Below are 19226 nucleotides of genomic sequence, written 5' to 3'. Positions count from 1 at the left end.
TTGCTCTGGTTTGAGGACCCTTTGCTCAGCTCTGGGGACCCTTTGCTCAGTCTGGGGACACTTTGCTCTGTTTGGGGACCCTTTGCTCAGTCTGGGGACCCTTTGCTCTGGTTTGGGGACCCTTTGCTCAGCCTGGGGACCCTTTGCTCTGGTTTGGGGACCCTTTGCTCTGGTTTGGGGACCCTTTGCTCAGCTCTGGGGACCCTTTGCTCAGCCTGGGGACCCTTTGCTCAGCCTGGGGACCCCTGCTCAGCTGGGCTGGCACTCACCTCGTCGATGTTCCTGAGCCACTTGCTGATGTTCTCGAAGCTCTTGGCGTTGGTGATGTCGTACACCAGCATGATGCCCATGGCCCCTCGGTAGTAGGAGGTGGTGATGGTGTGGAACCGCTCCTGCCCCGCCGTGTCCCTGGGAGACAGCACAGCCTGTCACACACACCAGCTCCAGCAGCACCTCCCTGAGCCCCTGCCTTCCCCAGGAGCCTGCAGCCACCACCATGGCCCACAGCCTGAGCCCACTGCCCCTTGTCCTGTCCCTGTTCCCTGGCAGCACAGCCCGACCCCCCCTGGCTGTCCCCTCCTGGCAGGGAGTTGTGCAGAGCCACAAGGTCCCCCTGAGGCTCCTTTTCTCCAGGCTGAGCCCCTTTCCCAGCTCCCTCAGCCTCTCCTGGGGCTCCAGCCCCTTCCCAGCTCTCTGGACTCACTGCAGCCCCTCCAGGGCTCTGTTCAATGCTGCTGTCTATAAGCAATTTGCTGAAAACTGAGCACTAAACATCAATGACAGCCTGGATGTTCCCATCTCCTTCTGGGACCTTTGTTGGGATGGGTGGGATGTGGTTAAATAAACCTGCATGGCAGTAAGGTGGGAATTAGCTGCATATTGACAATTAATTGAGAATTAATTTGAAAACCATAAATGAAGAATTAACTGCACATTCTGCAGTGTCCTTCAGAGGCCACAAACCCAAGATTGTAGGTTTACAGAGAGTTTTCACTGACATTATTCATGTAAGGACACAGAGCTGTTGGAGGCCATGGAGCTGCTCTGGGAGCTCTGGAGCCAGCCTGGCAGAGCTGGGGGTGCTCAGTGGAGAGGAGAAGGGTCCAGGGAGAGCTCAGAGCCCCTGGCAGGGCCTGAAGGGGCTGCAGGAGAGCTGGAGAGGGACTGGGGACAAGGATGGAGGGACAGGAGCCAGGGAATGGCTCCCACTGCCAGAGGGCAGGGCTGGGTGGGATCCTGGGCAGGAATTGTTCCCTGACAGGGTGGGCAGGGCTGGCACAGGGTGACAGAGCAGCTGTGGCTGCCCCTGGATCCCTGGCAGTGCCCAAGGCCAGGCTGGACATTGGGAGGTGTCCCCATGGCAGGGATTTGAGGTCCCTTCCCACCCAAACCATTCTGGGATTCTATGAAGTAGTTTGGGGGAGTTTAATCCTTTAATTGATGGTTTTCCTAGCATATCCCAGAGAGAGAGATCCTTTCCTTCACTCAGGACAAACTCCTGCAAAATATCTCCACTCACACCTCACTATTTTCTCTCTCCCCAAGCTCTGTACCCACTTGTCAGCACCTTCCCCCAGGTTACCCCCTCCCAGTGGCTCCTCCCATGCGATACAGTGCTGGAAAATGTTTCCCAGCCCCTCCACACATTTGGGATCTGAGATTCCTCCCTCCTGCCACAGCCAGCAGCTGTCACAGGAGCAATTCTGAGTGGTTTTACACAGCTTGGCAGCACGGAGCTGCTACTCACTGCTTGTCACATCCTACAACTGACTGGCCTGGTTAACTCCTCCACTGCTTTTTCTGGCAACTGGAGCTCAGCTAATGGAAGAGAAAAAGCTGGGGAGGGGAGAAGCAAAGAACCTGGAGTGTTTCCCTTTTTTTTTTTTTAATAAATACTATAGCTGCCCTTTCCCCTGGTTAATGGATTCTCCATTCATTATTCAGAGATAACTCCTAATGCATGGCAGCTCAGAGCTGGCTGAGGCCAGAGAGGAAATGAGTTATGGCTGTGCCAGCAGTGTGGCTCCACCCTGGGCAAACAGCAGCAGACAGCTCCTGAGTGCTGCCCTCCTGCCCAGCCCCTGCTCACACCTCTGGGACAGCAGCTCTGGGTGTGGGCACAGACCTGGCCAAGCTGCCTGTCCCTGCAGTGCTGCCACCCTCCTGTGCTGAACTGAGCCCTGGGAACACTGCTGGCCTGGGGCCTTGGGAAGCTCCCACACTGGGTGATGGAGTTAAATCACTGTCTGTGCTTAGAATAAAAGTGTGATTTCACATGGTGAAGGGTTTTAGAATATAGTAATGGAGGTTCTTGGGAGTTGTCTTTTCCCCTTCCTTCCTTCTTCATGATTTCAGGTAGTAATTTTTGGTTGGAGTTAGTGCTGCACTGCAGGTCACAGGAGTTTGGTTATTGGGTCAAAAGTATAAATAATATAAATGTTAGTTATTTATTGGACTGTTCAGCTTTAAAAGACCTTGCAACTAGCTAGATTAGCTTCCACTTTGCTCACTTTTAACTGGTAGCTAGAAGTGTTACAAAAATCTCTCTACTATAAATAAATTTAATAAACAACCAAGCCCAAATAAGAAATTTATCTCCTTCATGTTTTAATCCTAAGTAAAAACAAAAAACCCAAAAAAACAACAAACAAACAAAAAACACAAACAAACAAACAACAAAAAAAACCCAAACCAAAACACAAAAACCACCCAAAAAACCATTAATTAAATAGTACAACTAACCCAGTACATCCCAGTTCACATGAATGTGGGCAAGGATTATTGGAACAGCCAAGAAAAATGGAACCCAGGAGCAGAGGGAGGGAGCTGGGATGTTCAGCTTTGTGAAGACAAAGGAGGTTGTCCTGTGGGACTGGGGAAAGTGCAAAATCTATCTGAATTATTCTCATGCCAATATTAAAATATGCATAAGCTGTATCACATTATAGGTTTAACCTGGAGAGAAAGGAATTGCTGGGACAGCTTTCCAGCTGACCTGGCAGAGACTAAAGGAACCTTGAAGTGTATTATGATTTATTGATGAAAGATTTACATGGCTGCAGCAGCAAGATGAGATTAGTCCTGATGATTTGTGAGCATCCCCCAAGTCTACATGGCTCAAAATGAAAGTCTTCAACATTTAAACCAAGGAATTCCTAGCAAAAGAACCCCAAGGATTGTATTTCTGTTGCTGCATTTGCAGAAGGAGAAGTGGCCCTGCCCAGCCCAAGGCTCAGCACTCCTGGCTGGATAAACCTGGGGATGGAGGCACATCCAGCTGGGATGGCACATTTCAGCTTTGCTGAATAACACTCAGCCAGGAAAAAAATATTCAATTGTTTTATGGGACTGCCATGCCAGAGGAACATCTTCCACCTCCAGGCCCAAAATCCCTCAGCAAACAGAACTCACTTCCAGGCATTCCTGGGGTAAGTGCAGAAATAATGAGGCTGCAGGGGAGTGGAGCTGCTCACCATCACACTCACCAAACACCACAAGTGCACAGCACAGGGAATTCCCACACCTGGAATGGCTCAGCATGGCCACAGCACTCTGCTGCACCTGCACAGCCATCCCAGCACATTCCAGGGGATTATTTCTGACAAGAGCTCATTCTGAATTAACCAAGATCCTGAGGACCATGAAATGTGTTTTAAAAAATGTTATTTTATAGTCCTCCACACAGCTAGGAGCTGCACACTAAAAACATAAAGCTGTTCCTAAAGTTTGGAATCAGTCAGGAAGACTGTAGGGAAACAGGCTGACACACAAATGTCATTAAAGATAGGAGAGCTGGAGGAGCAGCTAAACAGGAAAAGAAGAAAAAAATTGATTTTTAGCTGACAGTTACATTCCTCTGAGCCTGTGCTTTGCCTGGATCACAAAGCCAGCTCTGCTTTTTGTGCCTCCTCACAAGCACCTCAGAGCTGTACCTGGTACCCAGAGGTTTTCCATCTCCATTTCCCAGTGCTGGAGGAATTCTGGAACCAGGGATCCCCTCTGTGGATTGAAGAGTCCAAACCTGACCATGCTTTTGTGAAATCCCTTGTGAACCCATCCATGGACACCTGCAGCCACCCCTACATCCCATGAGGAGTCTGCCAGCAAAATTTCATTTCCTGCTGTTCTCCCTGTGCCACTTTCCAGCCTCAGGCCAGAACTGATGTTTCCTGCTGGAAAAAGGCAGCAGGTTCTATCAGACCCTCCTACCTGCTCAGGATATCCAGGATTTTCAAGATGTGCTCTGACATCCTGAAGAACCCTCATCTTCCAGCTGAGTCAGTGCTGATCCAACCTGTGTCCTGTGTCCACACTCATTTCCTGCCCTCTCCACCAGGAAAATCCCATTTCATTTCTCAATGCTCATTATGTTAATGAGTTCTGGGAAGTGCCAAAGCCCTTTTCACAAAGCAAATTTCACAGCAGCTCTACCTGAGTTCCTGAATGTGTGATATAATTTTCAGCTCTACCACCCTGTCCCTTTGAAGTCCTTCAGTGTTTTCCCAAAGCCAGCACCAGCTTTTCCTGGATCTCTCACTCTGGTCCTCCATTCTTTCTCTGCACCATCACATTGATAATATTCTTGCAGACATTCAGCACTGCAAATCCCTCCAGGTCCCACTCTTTGTAAGAGTTTCCACCCCCAAGTGTGGTTCTATTTCTTTCTCCCACATCCTGGACCAGGTTCATCACTAGTGACTGTCCCAGCAGCAATTCCCCCAAAGAAGAGAATTCTTGGGATTCTCTTCCCAAGAGTTTGTCCAGTCCCCAAGAGGGGCTGGACAATAACCCAGCCAAGGAGATGCTGAGCTCCTGGGTGTGATTCCACCCAGAATGTGGCTCACAGAGGTTCTCCTGATGGATGTGGCCAGGACAAGCCCACTCCTCTGGAAGGCCAGTCCAGGGCTGTCCCACCCTGCTCCTGGCAGGCACATTCACACTTGGAGCAGCAGGAGGAGGCTCCAAGCCAGCCTGATCCTTACACAGCAGCATCCCTAACCTTAATAGCTGAGTATCAAGTTGCTTTCAGCCCAGGCAGGTTTAATTCAGCCTGACCTTTGTGCTCCTGCTCCAGACCTAAATATAAATTTCAGAGCCCAGGGCATGGCTGTGAGACTGTCACAAGGGCCTGTTTCCACAGCCAGGAAGAGGAAAGGAGCTGTCCTGCTCCCTGCTGAGCTGTGGTGTCACACCTGAAGGACAGGGACATCATAGCTCCAGAAGTGGCCCATGGCAATCTCATGATTAGTAACACCAACTGCAGATCCATAGTCTGCAGCAGCTCCCAGAGCAGCCTCAGGTTTGCACAGGAAATGCTCCCCTAAATCCACCCCTGCTGACTCAGCTGCTCCTTGGATTGTTCTGGGGATGCTGCACAGCTCCTGCAAGTGTGGAGTGAGGTCAGAGGCAGCAAGCAGTGGGGAAATAGAGATGCACTGCACACAACACCTCCACAAGGCACTGCTGGGCAAAGCTTCTGCTACAGGAAAAGGTGGAAACTTATTAGAATTCTTTTTTCTTTTTCTGTAGGAGCTTCACTTTCTGCAGTCCAAGTTTCATTTCAAATGTGCAATCTTGAACCTGACAGAAACAAGCAGTAGATCCAGGCCACAACTTCCCAATTTTGTGACATTTAAAAGTTGCCACTGTGTAAATCTCAGCTCACCCAACTCCACTTCCCCAAGGCACTAAACCCTACAACTTGTACAGTTTCATTACATCTTGCTCTTTATACATGCATTAAATATCTTCATTTTTCCATGTTCTCTGACTTTTACATTTCATGATGATTTTATTCATCAGTTTAATTACAGAATCCTGGAATGGTTTGGGTTGGAAAGGGCCTCAAAGCCCATCCAGTGCCATGGCAGGGACACCTCCCACTGTCCCAGGCTGTTCCAAGCCTCATCCAGCCTGGCCTTGGACACTGCCAGGGGTCCAGGGGCAGCCACAGCTGGATCTCCCCACCCTGCCAAGGAACAATTCCTGCCCAGTATCCATCCAAACCTGCTCTCTGTCAGCTCTAAGACTTCCTCAGGGTGCTGCTGCCAAGAGGACTCTGGATGTCCTGGTCAGGAAGGATAATCACTCATAATTACCTTATCCTTCCTGGAATGACTGGAAAGAGCAGTGCCCCTCCAGGCTGGAACCCACCCTTCTGCATTTACAGACACCAGTAAAGCCATGGGACTGCTGTGAGTGGCACAAAAGGGACAGATGCCAGCTCAGAGCCCTGGAGGTGTGAGCAGGGAGCCCAGCCAGACCCACAGGCCAGGAAAAGCCACAGGCTCTCCTGACCTGACCTGCTGAAAAGCCTCTGCTTAAAAGCACAGAAGCTGACAGGAAGGAGTTGAGGCTTTGCCTCCTGTCAGACATTCCCACAGAGCAGCTGTGCTCCAGCCAGCTGAACATGGAAAATTCCAGCCCAAGTGCAGCCCTGGGTTGCATTTTCTTGCTGACACAAAGCAAGACTAGGAGTCAATTTATAGTCACAGACTGCAGGCAACTCCTAATTTCAAAATTCCAGTTTGAAACCACTTCCCACTAAATGACAGCCTGTGAGGATGCTCCCCCCCTCCCAGGAGGTTTGCCAGCAGCCTGTCCAAGGGACAGCCAGGCCCAGAGGTTACAAACACTGCTCCTGCTCCAGACACACACAGGCAGTGCTGCCACTGTGCAGACACAGCACACAGCTCCAAAGCTGCAGCCCTGAAGGGAATTCAGGAGGAGCAAACTCTCCCCAGGAGCTCCTGCTGCTGAAGGAAGCTGTGTGGTACTCACCAGATCTGTAGCTTGATCTTCTTTCCTTGCAATTCAACAGTTTTAATCTTGAAGTCTATCCCTAAAATAAACAAACACATAAATAAGTAATTAGTATTTATTTATATATTTTAAAAAAATCAATTCCACATCAACTCTGAAGAGCTGAGACAGAACAGCAGGTTTTTTTCTTCTTTCACTGAGCTGCCAGGTTATCCAGGGATGTCCAGGGACACTGAAATGGGGAAGGAGCTGGGAGAGCAGCACAGCCCCAGGGGTCTGCTCTGAACACCCTGAGCAGGAAGGACCCACAAGGATCATGGATCCAACTCCTGCCCTGGCCAGGACACCCCAACAAATCCCCCCTGTGATGAGAGAGCTGTGCAAAGGCTGCTGGAGCTCTGGCAGCCTCATTCCCTGGGGAGCTGCTCCAGGGAGCTGCCCTGCCCCATCTCACCCAGCACACACAGGGTTAACAGACTCTGAGCATCCACACAACTGCTCAGGCCACTCCAAGCTTTAACCAGCAAGAAAAAGTGAATTATCAGAGCTTGCTCTCCTTGTGCAGACCCATCCCTGCCTCAGCCTTGGGTCTGGGACAGCCAAGGCCTTGGCAGAAGTGTCACCAAGGCTCTGAGAGCTCAGCCAAGCACAGACCACAAAAAGGTTTTTACTTTTAATTCCACATCCACAGGGCTGTTAAACCCCTCCAGGGATGGGCACTGCAAAGCTCCCTGGGCAGCCCCTGCCAAGGCCTGAGCTCCCTTTCCATGGAGAAATTGCTGCTGCTGTCCAACCTGAGCCTGCCCTGGCCCAGCCTGAGCCCATTTCCCCTTGTCCTGTCCCTGTTCCCTGGCAGCACAGCCCGACCCCCCCTGGCTGTCCCCTCCTGGCAGGGAGTTGTGCAGAGCCACAAGGTCCCCCTGAGGCTCCTTTTCTCCAGGCTGAGCCCCTTTCCCAGCTCCCTCAGCCTCTCCTGGGGCTCCAGCCCCTTCCCAGCTCCCTGGACTCACTGCAGCCCCTCCAGGGCTCTGTTCAATGCTGCTGTCTATAAGCAATTTGCTGAAAACTGAGCACTAAACATCAGTGACAGCCTGGATGTTCCCATCTCCTTCTGGGACCTTTGGTGGGATGGGTGGGATGTGGTTAAACAAACCTGCATGGCAGTAAGGTGGGAATTAGCTGCATATTGACAATTAATTTGAAAACCATAAATGAAGAATTAGCTGCACATTCTGCAGAGTCTCTTTCAGAGGCCACAAACCCCAGGGATTGTAGGTTTACAGGCAGTTTTCAGTGACATTGCTCATGTAAGGACTCAGAGCTGTTGGAGGGACAGGAGGGGCCCAGAGCTGCCCCAGATTTAACCTTCTCTTCCCAAAGCTGCCTACAAGAATTCCAGCAGAGCAGCAGGAACTCTCCCAACCATCCCCTCAAACTGCTCTGACAACAATCAGATGCCACCATCCTGACTTTCAATTCCAATCAGAGAACACCACTGATCATCCCTCATGCTTTCCAAAAACCTGTTTATATTTAGACTTTTGAAAAGGCAGCAGCTGCAATCTCAAACTTCCCTCCCAAATCTACAAGGTCACTTTACAGCAAGCAAGATGAAACAGAATTGATGAAATGCACTGTTACATAAGAAGTTTGCATGGGAGCTGTGCTTTGAAATCCTTTTAGCCAACACCCAGTGCTCCTTTATTTCCAGTCAGCCCCAGCACTGCTGCTCACACGAGGTTACATTCATAAATCAATGTATTAACTATCACAAAATGTGACTGGAAATACAAATTTGCTGAATGATTGATTGCCAAACCTGCCCCTAATCCACCCAACCCTGTATTTTTTCAGCATTTCAGGGAGTTGTTTGCTGGCCTGTCGTGTCCCCAGCAACACAACCAAACAAATGAACACCAAACACGAGAAATTAAATGTTTTATATGGGACAGTTACCTCTGGGCTCTGCCCAGCTGCAGCAGAATGTTTGAGAGCCACTTTTTATGTGTTAAGATAAAGTAAATTATTAACCCAGCTATGGAAATTAACTCTTTACTGCAGGGGATTTAGTATTTGGGGATAAAATAAATCTCTAATCCCATGTTATACTCAGCTCCCATCCCATTATACCAGCTCAGCCTTCAGAACAGAAAGGTTGTCACAAACAGCAATATATTTCCCTGGAAATACTTCCAAAGGAGTTCAAAGAGATTAGGAAAAGGAGATCCTGTGTGGCTGTAGTGACAATAAACAGGAAAAACACAAAGGCTTCCCAGAAAACACCTATGGGGAGGTTTCCAGGAAAATTCAGTCCAGGAAAGAGCTGAAGAGGGTAAGGGGTATAAAACCTGACTGGCTGAAGAACAGACATCTCCTCATCACAGGGGGATTATGAAAGAGCTCATGAATTAAAGATGAGCATGAAATTACTCCCTCATTAAGTGTGATAAGATATTTATCACCTCCAGCAGGACAAGCTGGAATTCATGGGAAAACCTGGAAGAACAGGGCCAGGCTTCCAAAAATATTATAAATTCCAGATGTTCCAATGAAGACAGGGAAACGTTCACTGCCCTTCAGCAGAGCTTTAAAGAGGAGACTCTCACAGGTCCCAGCTGATTTCTGCATTTCCTTCCCATCCCCAGTCTCCCACCTCAGAGCAGCCTGGGGGTGCTGGTGGGTGAGAGCCCCAAAACTCCCAGTGCTGGGCTGATCCCCCAGTGTGGGCAGCAGGAAAGGGGGGATTGTGCCCCTGTGCTCAGGTGAGACCCCACCTGCAGAGCTGCCCCAGCCCTGGGGATTCCAGCAGCACAAGGAGCTGGAGCTGCTGCAGAGAGCCCAGAGGAGCCCCAGAGCTGCTGCAGGGCTGGAGCCCCTCTGCTCTGGAGCCAGCCTGGGAGAGCTGGGGGTGCTCAGTGGAGAGGAGAAGGGTCCAGGGAGAGCTCAGAGCCCCTGGCAGGGCCTGAAGGGGCTGCAGGAGAGCTGGAGAGGGACTGGGGACAAGGATGGAGGGACAGGAGCCAGGGAATGGCTCCCACTGCCAGAGGGCAGGGCTGGGTGGGATCCTGGGCAGGAATTGTTCCCTGGCAGGGTGGGCAGGGCTGGCACAGGGTGACAGAGCAGCTGTGGCTGCCCCTGGATCCCTGGCAGTGCCCAAGGCCAGGCTGGACACTGGGGCTGGAGCAATGGGACAGTGGGAGGTGTCCCCATGGCAGGGGTGGCACTGGGGGGCTCCGGGGTCCCTTCCCACTCAATCCAGTTTGGGATTCAAAGGCTCTGAGGAGCACTCGCTGTCGAGGCAAACACTGCCCTGACACAAACACTGACTGCTCTGCCCAGCCCAGGAGCAGCTCAGGGGCTGCCAGCTCACACTGCACTCTGCAGTCAGGCCCTGCAGCCACGGGAACACTGCCCACAGCCTGGACCTGTGCAGGGTCAAACCCTGCCTGTCCTGCTGGACACACAACTGATGGCTCAGGGGATTTGTGTTTCCAGCCCTCTCAGATACAAGACGCTAAGGAAGAGCCAGGAGCTGCATCAGCAGAACAGCTTTAAGCCCATAATCATTTCCATATCACTTGACACCTTCCCAAGCTCCTGCCAAGGAGCCACTAAATCTCCTCTGCCACTAAATCACAAAGTGACTGTTCTTGACAAGCGACAAACACAAGACCACCGGTAGGAGAGGGAGAAAAGGTTATTTTCCAGTCCATTGCAGAGCTACAAATGATGAGCTGGCCCTTTTCACACAGCCCGAATTTTGTTTGCATTCCTTCCAAACAAAGCCCCCATTGAGCACGGGGAGGACGCTGGGCGGGAGGAAGCAGAATGTAGGGCAGGAGGAGGGCACGGCTGGGAGCTGGGGCTGGACAGGCACACCCCACCCTGCAGGGACATCCCATCCTGCAGGAACATCCCATCCCATCCCATCCCATCCCATCCCATCCCATCCCATCCCATCCCATCCCATCCCATCCCATCCCATCCCATCCCATCCCATCCCTGTATCCCATCCCTGTATCCCATCCCACCCTGCAGACACATCCCACCCAACCCAGGCCAAGAGCAGCAGAGGAACAACTGCATTTAGTCTGTAATTCATTAATAATTGCTGTGCACACACTGCAGCAGCACCACATGTGCTCAGCTTGGGGAAGAAAAGCAAATGTGCACAAATTCATCCTGGGAGCTGGGAAGGGGCTGGAGCCCCAGGAGAGGCTGAGGGAGCTGGGAAAGGGGCTCAGCCTGGAGAAAAGGAGCCTCAGGGGGACCTTGTGGCTCTGCACAACTCCCTGCCAGGAGGGGACAGCCAGGGGGGGTCGGGCTGTGCTGCCAGGGAACAGGGACAGGACAAGGGGAAATGGGCTCAGGCTGGGCCAGGGCAGGCTCAGGGTGGATATTGGGAACAATTCCTGCCTGGAAAGGGCTGTCCAGCCCTGGCACAGCTGCCCAGGGCAGGGGTGGATTCCCCTCGAGGAATTTCAAAGCCCTATGCATGTGGCACTTGGGGACATGGGGCAGTGCTGGGGATGGTCTGAGCCCCCTTTTCCAGCTTCAGAAACTCTATAATTCAAATCCTGTGTGCTCAAGCTGCCCAGCTCCGTGCCACAGGCTCTGACAACAGCCAGGATTTTGAAGTGTGTGCTCCAAGAACAGCTCAATACCCGTGGCAGAACTCAGGGCACACTCCTGCCAGGAGGTGTCTGTGCCCAGCTGTGCTCCTCCCAGAGCTGGTTCACCCTGAGGGAGGTGAACTTCTCAGCCAGAGCCACAGCACCTTCCCCAAGAGCCTCACCTGACTATAAAATCATGGAATGGTTTGGGTTGGAACTTTAAAGCCCATCCAGTGCCACCCTGTGCCATGGCAGGGACACCTCCCACTGTCCCAGGCTGCCCCAAGCCCTGTCCAACCTGGCCTTGGGCACTGCCAGGGATGGGATGGACATTACTGTTGGATTACCTTGTCTGCAAATTTGTCAGACATAAATGAGGTCACTGTACCATCAGAACAGAATTCATTTTTTGTTTGGGTTTTATTTTTTAATAAGGTGAGGAGTTAAGGTTTTTCCTACCAGGTTCTTCCTGTTCTTCCACAGGTATCCACAGAGCTGGAATCCAGCAGGGCCATTGTGCCAGGCACAAAGAGCCCCTGGCCTGGGGCCTCCAAAATAAACTCCTGTCTGAGCTTGTGCTTCCAAAACCTCCCACACCAAGTGAAACCATCCCATGTTGTGCTGGGGACAACACCTGGAAAAACTAACACTGAGACCTTTTTCTGTGAAGGGTGAAGGACTGAGCAAATAGCTGCTGGAAAAGGATTTCCCAGGAAACAGTTCCTAGAAAACCTCTGAAAAGGAGTGTTGGCACTAAGGATGTTGAGCGTGGCTTGGGATGGTTCATCCACACTGTGCAGCTCTGACTCCCTCACAGAAGGAATGTTTTGAAACACTTAAGTAGGAACTGAGATCATTAAGAGCTTAATTAAAAGTAGAACTCTCAGCTCTCGGCTTGTGCTGGGCTTTCCTTGGAAAGAGAAAGTGGATTTACTGCTGGAGCTTTCTTGTGAAATCATGAATTGTTATCTTGACTGATAGCCAAGGTTAACTGCTGCCTGCTCCATGCAAATGACTCTGAAGCATCAAAGCTTCAAAGCAAGAGCTGCATTGTCCTGGAAGAGTTTGGAGCTCTGGACTTGACACAGGTGGGGAGTTTGGGAGGGCTTGGAGGGATTTCTCCATGGAAAGGGTGGCAGCCCTTGGAAGGAAGGGGCTGTCCATGCTGGAGTCCCCATCCCTGGAGGTGTCCAGGGAAGGCCTGGGTGTGGGCTGGGGACAAGGTGGGCATGGGCACAGCTTGGATTCCAAGCTCTTGGGGGTCTTTTCCACACCCAGGGGTTCTGGGACTCTGCACTAGGTTAATGCATCTCTCTCGAGACTTGGGGGACATCAGAATGAAATCTGTGTTTAGAAAGACCAGACAAAGCTTTCCACCAAGTTAATTTGGCAATTTTAAAAGCTCCCAGGCTTAATTATTGCTGCTGTTGTCAGTTCTCTTTTATTGCACTTTTGTTATTTAAGTAAAGGGACTCTGGGCTGTTTCCTGGGCCCTGTGTCAGCTTTGAGCACACCTGGAGGATCCCAGCCCCACATTGACTCCAGGTATGGCACAGCCTGTGCCCCTGGGATTGCTGAGGCCTCCTTCCTTCACACTTGATGAATGGGAGAGTTGTTCATTCAGTGAAGACAGTAGCAGTTTCCTTCTGCTGCCCAGGCACTTTCTTCACTCAGTGCAGGAATTTCCAAAAAGTGAGGCAGTAAAGAGAAGGTTTATACCTTCCTGTGGCTGCTAAAGCACCTGCTTGAGTTGGATGTGTGTAGGGAGGTGCTCCAGGCCAGGCAGGACAGGCTTGGAACAGCAGCCTGGGACAGTGGGAGGTGTCCCTGCCCTTGGCATGGACAAACCAATCCATGATCCATTCTACAATTACACTGTCAGCTTCAATTCCTGCAGCCCCTCTCAGCTCCTTGGGGTGTCTCCTTTCCCTCATCCATGGGAGGTAAGAAAGGAACAGCCTCCACCATCACTTGTAAGAATCACAGCTCTCTGAGACGGGTATCCAGGAAAGGGAAGCTGAAGCCATTCCCAGCCTCATCCTCTGGCAAGGCTTGAGTGAAAGTCTCAGTTTTATCAGGGAGCCCAACTCAGCTGATGTGGGAGGGAGTGGGAAGCTTTAGGCTGGCTGGGACAAGCCCTGGCACTCATGGCAACTCCTCCTGCAATCAGGCTTTGCCCTCTCTGGCAGGCAGCACAGCCCCCAGCTGCAGAGGGGAGGAACTGCCAGAACAGGGCTCCAAGGAGAGCTGAACCCACAATGTGAACCCACATTGCCCCCTTCCCCCAGTCCCAACTTCTCTAACAGCAGGATCTCTGACCAGCAGTGCTTTGGGAGTTCTTCCTCAGCAGAAAGCTTCAATAAAACAGCACAAGGGGTCACTAGGCAAAGTCAAAACTCACTCCCTGACCATGAAATTATCAGAGAGATGGTGATGAGGAAAGCTGAAAGCCTGGAACCACCTGGATTCTTTTAAACTGTACCAGGAACTTCCAGATCCAGCTAAGGAACTGACACTTCAGGCCATGGCTACCCTTCCTAACAGAACATTTATTCATCAGGAATGGGAAACTGCACTGCACTTGAACTCTCCCTTGTGCTCAGCCCTGATCACTGTAGCAGGTCAGGTACTGGGAAAGACAGTGGGAAGAGGGAAAGGCAGCTTGATCAGCAACAAAAAACCAGGGATGGAACCAAAACAAGAAGCCTGGGGATGCTCTGGGTCTGACAAGATGCAAACACAAGATGCTCCTGTATAAACCCAGCAGGCAGCAGGAATTCTGCTCATGCCTTTGGCAGGAGGATGCCCCAGCTGCCCAGCCTGCACACACCCTGCTCTGGGAGCTCAAGCACACTTAATCCCCTGAGCAAGCAGCAGAGTAACTCAGCCAGTGCAGCAGCTGCTCCTCCTTCAGCAGAGAGCCCTGCACACACAGCTCACCTGCTGCTGTGTGTGTACACAGATCCCAGCACACACATCCCTGGGAGAGCACCCACTGCTGCATGGATCCTTCCTACACCGACATGTGGCCAGGAATTCTCCAAGGAAACAGAAAAAACAGCATTCATGGAATCCCACAATGGTTTGGGTGGAAGGGACATTAAATCTCATCCTATCCCACTGGGTGTCATGGGCAGGGACACCTCCCACTGTCCCACATGGGAAACCTTGTGTTCTATTTCCAGGCATCAAAAGCCTCATCCAAGCTGGCCTTGGACACCCCAGGGATAGCCACAGCCTCCCTGGGATACCTGTGCTGGGGCCTTCCCAAGGGGAATACTGGGATTCCTTCCCAATATCCCTGTCCTTTGTCCATGGGGAGCCATTCCCTGTGTCCTGGCACAATGTGCCTGCATATCCCAGCCAGAGAGCAGAGCACCCAACAGCAATCTCCAAGCCATGAACACCTGGATCAGACAAGCCCACACAAAGAGCTTTATAAATAGGTTATAAATAATGCAGGGCCCCACACACAGGCAGCATCACTCAGTGCATCTGCTGGGCCACGCTGCACATTCCAGCCCTCTCTACCACAGGTTTGCTCCCACACTGCTCAGAGCCAGGACTCCAGGGCAGGTTCTCTGACAGGGGAGTGCCCTGACAGCCTCCCCTGCTGCAGTGACTCAGGACTCCAGGCAGGATGGGCAGAACCTGCCTGACTTGCTGGGACACAGAGCTCAGCACAGGCAGCAAAGGGGAAATGAGCAGAGCAGGGCAGGAATCCCACAGCCACGGGGAGAGGCAGGAGCAGCCCTGGCAACAGCCCAGAGACTGTCAGTGACACTGGAATGGCCTCCTGGCTCTCTGCTCTCCCCTCCCACACCTTCAGTTCCATCATTTCTGACATCCCATGACCTGGAGCGTAACTAAGAACTCAAGGTATGAGCAAACCTGGATTTATGTGTTAGCAAAGCAGAAATTCACTGAATTCAGGTGTCCCACCTCCTCTGCAGGAAGGTTTTCCCAGTGCAGAGTGTGCAAACCAGAGCTGCAGCAGAACTCACTCGTCCTGCTCTGCAAGGTTTCAAGTCATGACAGCTCAGCACTGACAGAGCACCTGAAGTGCATCTGAATAAAGCCAGCACACACCTCACATGAAATAAAGTAACACACACCTCTGCTGAGACCTTGGGAAATGGGAGCTCACTGAGCTCATCTACACAGCAGAATCATGGAATTGTCCATGCTGGAAAAGACCTCTGAGACCTCCAAGGCAAATCATGCCAGTGGTCTAAGAAATCCCCACAGCTGGTAGGAGAAACTCCCCCTGAAGGTGAAGGTCCTGTCTGGGAGCCTGGTTTGGACCAAGCTGGGCTTGGCAGAACCATGGGAACAGTTAAGTGATTCAAATACTTTAATTCCACAGCCACAGCTGATGATATGATCAGTGTTCAGTTTTTTTTCATATATCCAGTCCCTGGTGCCAACCCTCCCATCCTCAGTCCATCACCCAAAGGCCTCTCCTTCCCAAAAGTTCCCTCATCACCCCCCACCAAACCATCCCCTGCACCCTTTGCTTTTCCCCCTGAGCTATCACCTGGGTAAACATTCTCTGCTTTATCCTGAGCTCAGCAGCCTCTACCCATCCACACTAAACTACTTTTTTTTCTGGGTAACATCCATAGCAACAGCAGAGAAACTCCCATGGGAAGAGCTGGATCCAACTGCTGGAGATCCACAGGACGTGCAGTACCCTGAAAATTGGTATTTTGAAGAGCAGGTATCAAGAACAGGAATTATAACCAAATCTCACTCTGTAAAGATAAGTTAAAGACTCTTATCCAGTGACATTTGCTGGCATGAATGTGTGTATCTTAAAAAAAAGTTATTTAATTCCAGCATCTATTTTCAGAAATGCAGTAGATTCCCAAAATCCAAAGGAAGAACTCAGCCTTTAACACAACATTTGCTAAATGAGAGATAAACCCAAGTGCATTTCCTTCCAAGAGGCTGCTCAAGCTCTGCCAGCCCCCCTTGGTGACCCCCTGGCTCTGTCCTGGATCCCTCACTTCCCAGCACTTTACAGAAGTGCCCTGCCAGGCTGTTTCCCAGTCCCACAGCAGTGCAGAGAAAGTCCCAAGCTGCTGACGTAAGGCAGGACAGGGACACTGCCAGCTCCTCTCCTCCCAATTAATCTACTCTTAACGAAGCAGATGACAGTCCTGGGAGGCAGCAGCTCCTGGGGTGACCCACATTCCCCTCCTGGATGCATCTGTGTGCCTCAGTCGCTGTCACACACCCCCAGCAGGTACAGGGAGATCTGATTTGTGCAAAGCAGCCCATCAGGGACTCGCTGAATCTTCATTTTGGTCACAAATCCAGTGTGGGAATTTAAACTGGGAGTTTAAACTTTCTGTGCTCTGATCCCCATTGGAACACTGCTTTTGACTTGAGGCCCTGGAGAAGGCTTCCAAAATTGAAGGATAGAACTAAAATGTGTGCAGTTTAAATAAAAGTGTGTAATATCACATGGTGGAAAGTTTGGAATTTAGAGTTTTAGATTACAGCAATAGGTATGGGACAAGACAGAGGTTTTACAGCATTGGTTTTTCCTCCTTCTTCTTCTTGTTCTTCTTGAGTTTAGGTAGTATTTTTTAATTGAATCAAAAATGCCATAGTGCAAGTCACAGATGTTTAGTCATTTGGTCAAAAGTAAAAATAATCTAAGTGTTAGCTTTTAATTAGACTGTTTAGTTTTAAAAGACCTTGTAACAAGTAAGATCCATCACCATTTCTTCATTTTTAACCTGTTAGCTAGAAGTGCTGTGGCATTCACTGTACTGTAAATCAAAATGAATAAACAACTGAGTCCGAACACAACATTTCATCTCTTGTACTTTTAATCCCAACTCTGAAAAGGAAAAAGAAGATGAAAACTAACAACCCAGTACTCTGGCTTCTATCCGCCCAAATCCCAGGTTTAATCCCCCCAGACAACAGGAGGCTGTTGCTATCCAGCCTGGTGTCTGGGAAGCACTTGCTGGGAATTCATCCACATCTCCAGTGCTGCAAGAACCTGGGATGCTCCCACCCCTGGAGCCTCTCAAACCCATCTCAGACTGCCCTTAGCACCAATTCAGAGATGGACAGCACTCCCAGCTGCAGCATTCACAGCTCCAGGGCTGAAGGACACCTCCCTAACTGGGAATTCCTTCACTGGAATTCTACAGAGCAGCAAAGGGCTGTGAGCAGGTGAGATCTCTGCTGCTGGCCCTTCCAGGGATGCACAGCAAATGCAGGGCACCAAAACTGTCTCACTGCAAGTCTCACCTGAAACCTTCTCTGTGGCTGTTTTTGAGATTTGTATTGAAAATCACAGGTTAGCACCTGAGCTAAGGTACTGCAAAAGGCAATACTGCTGCCAAGAATTCTTTAAGAGCACTTTATTAGCAGCAATATTAAAAAAAAATTTAAAAATATCAAGTGACCAAGGAGACAGAGGTGGTGGGAGCTGTGTGTTCCTCACACAGCACCTCCATGGCACTGGGGACCTTCCACCTCTCCACTGCTCATCATCTAAATTAAAATATTAATCACTTCCAGGAACAATCCTGGACATCTCCTTTGTTCCACCTTATTCCCTCCAACAGGGAGAAGTTATTACCTTGCTATTACACACTGGATCCTTTTATCAGTTGAACATGACTTTTTTCTTCTAAAAAATACAGATTTTATCCACACATGTAGGTGTGGGGAGCCACAGGGCTGTAAGGAAGCAGAGTATCCATACTCAGGGAGCTGCTTCCCAGGAGCTGCTGTTTGTGTCTGATAGATGGATTACAATGAGAAGTGCTGCTCAAACCCACACCTGGAGTTAAAACCCAAATAATCAGGAGGTGGAAAGGCCCTGGTGTCATGCAGCACACAGAGCTGAGGGTCCATCCCATGGAGGGAATTCCAAATGTCTCTTCCCCATTCAGTGACGATGCTCAGGGCCTTCCCAAGAGCTCCACATCAACCTCAACTTCCAGGCCCCTCATCCCATCTGCTGCAGGTATTTAAATACTGACCTGCACACAAACTGCCTGTCATGAATTTTGTACTAATCTTTGCAAATAAACTGCAACCCTTCTGTAAAGTGCAGGTGACAGCTCCTCCAAGGGAGGAATTAGAGTGTGTGAGCTTTAAACCATTATTTAGAGGTGACTGCCTGGGGGCCTGGAGGGAAATGGGACTCAAGGGATTGAAATTAAATCCCCAACAGCTCAAACCAACTGTTTCTACCTTGACAGGCTCCACATCCTCCTCCAGGTTCACAGGAAGGGACAATGGCATATCTGAATCATTTAGGCTGGAAAAGCACTCCAGGATCACTGAGTCCACCTGTGCCCAACCCTCACCTTGTCACCAGCCCAGAGCATTGAGTGCCACAGCCAGGAATTCCTTGGACACCTCCAGGGATGGGCACTCCCTGAGGAGTCCCTGCCAGTGCTAATTTGGGGGATTAACAACGACACCGTGGTGATTTCAGCTGGGGTAGCACCAAGGGACAAGGTGGGCAGGGCACCTGGGCGAGCTCTGGCTGCTGCAGCTGTGCCAGAACACTCCAGGGAATGCTGGGCAGTGCCCTGGCCACGTCCCACAGCAGCCACCTGTGCCAGGGCAGTGCCCAGGAGCAGAGCAGAGCCAGTGGGCCAAGGCTCTGTGGCACAGTTTTGATCTGGTGTTTGATTCCTGAGCCAGCACTCTCCATATCAGCACCTGGGCAAAGTTCGGCAGATAACGGGGGCCAGAAAATGGAATATTGGCCATGAAATGGGGCACTCCTCATGAAATGGAGAATTGCCCAGAAAATGGAACATTGGCCATGAAATGGGGCACTCCTCATGAAATGGAGAATTGCCCAGAAAA

At 50.7% G+C, this 19226-nt stretch overlaps 1 protein-coding gene across 1 annotated transcript in view; it reads right to left on the bottom strand.

Moving 5' to 3' along the window:
• The window catches only part of RAB10 (RAB10, member RAS oncogene family), a 42596-nt gene that overhangs the window by 7814 nt on the left and 15556 nt on the right, over positions 1–19226 (bottom strand). The window contains exons 2-3 of the mRNA XM_056487317.1: positions 6781–6841; positions 270–408 (exon numbers count right to left, since the gene is read on the bottom strand). Of these exons, the coding sequence (XP_056343292.1) occupies positions 270–408; positions 6781–6841 (200 nt within the window). The remainder of the gene's footprint in view (positions 1–269; positions 409–6780; positions 6842–19226) is intronic.

The sequence above is a fragment of the Oenanthe melanoleuca genome, chromosome 3, assembly GCF_029582105.1.
Source record: "Oenanthe melanoleuca isolate GR-GAL-2019-014 chromosome 3, OMel1.0, whole genome shotgun sequence".
In the NCBI taxonomy this organism is placed as follows: Eukaryota; Metazoa; Chordata; class Aves; order Passeriformes; family Muscicapidae; genus Oenanthe; species Oenanthe melanoleuca.
Note: the sequence above shows the minus strand (reverse complement) of the source record. Positions and strands in the feature narration are given on the sequence as shown.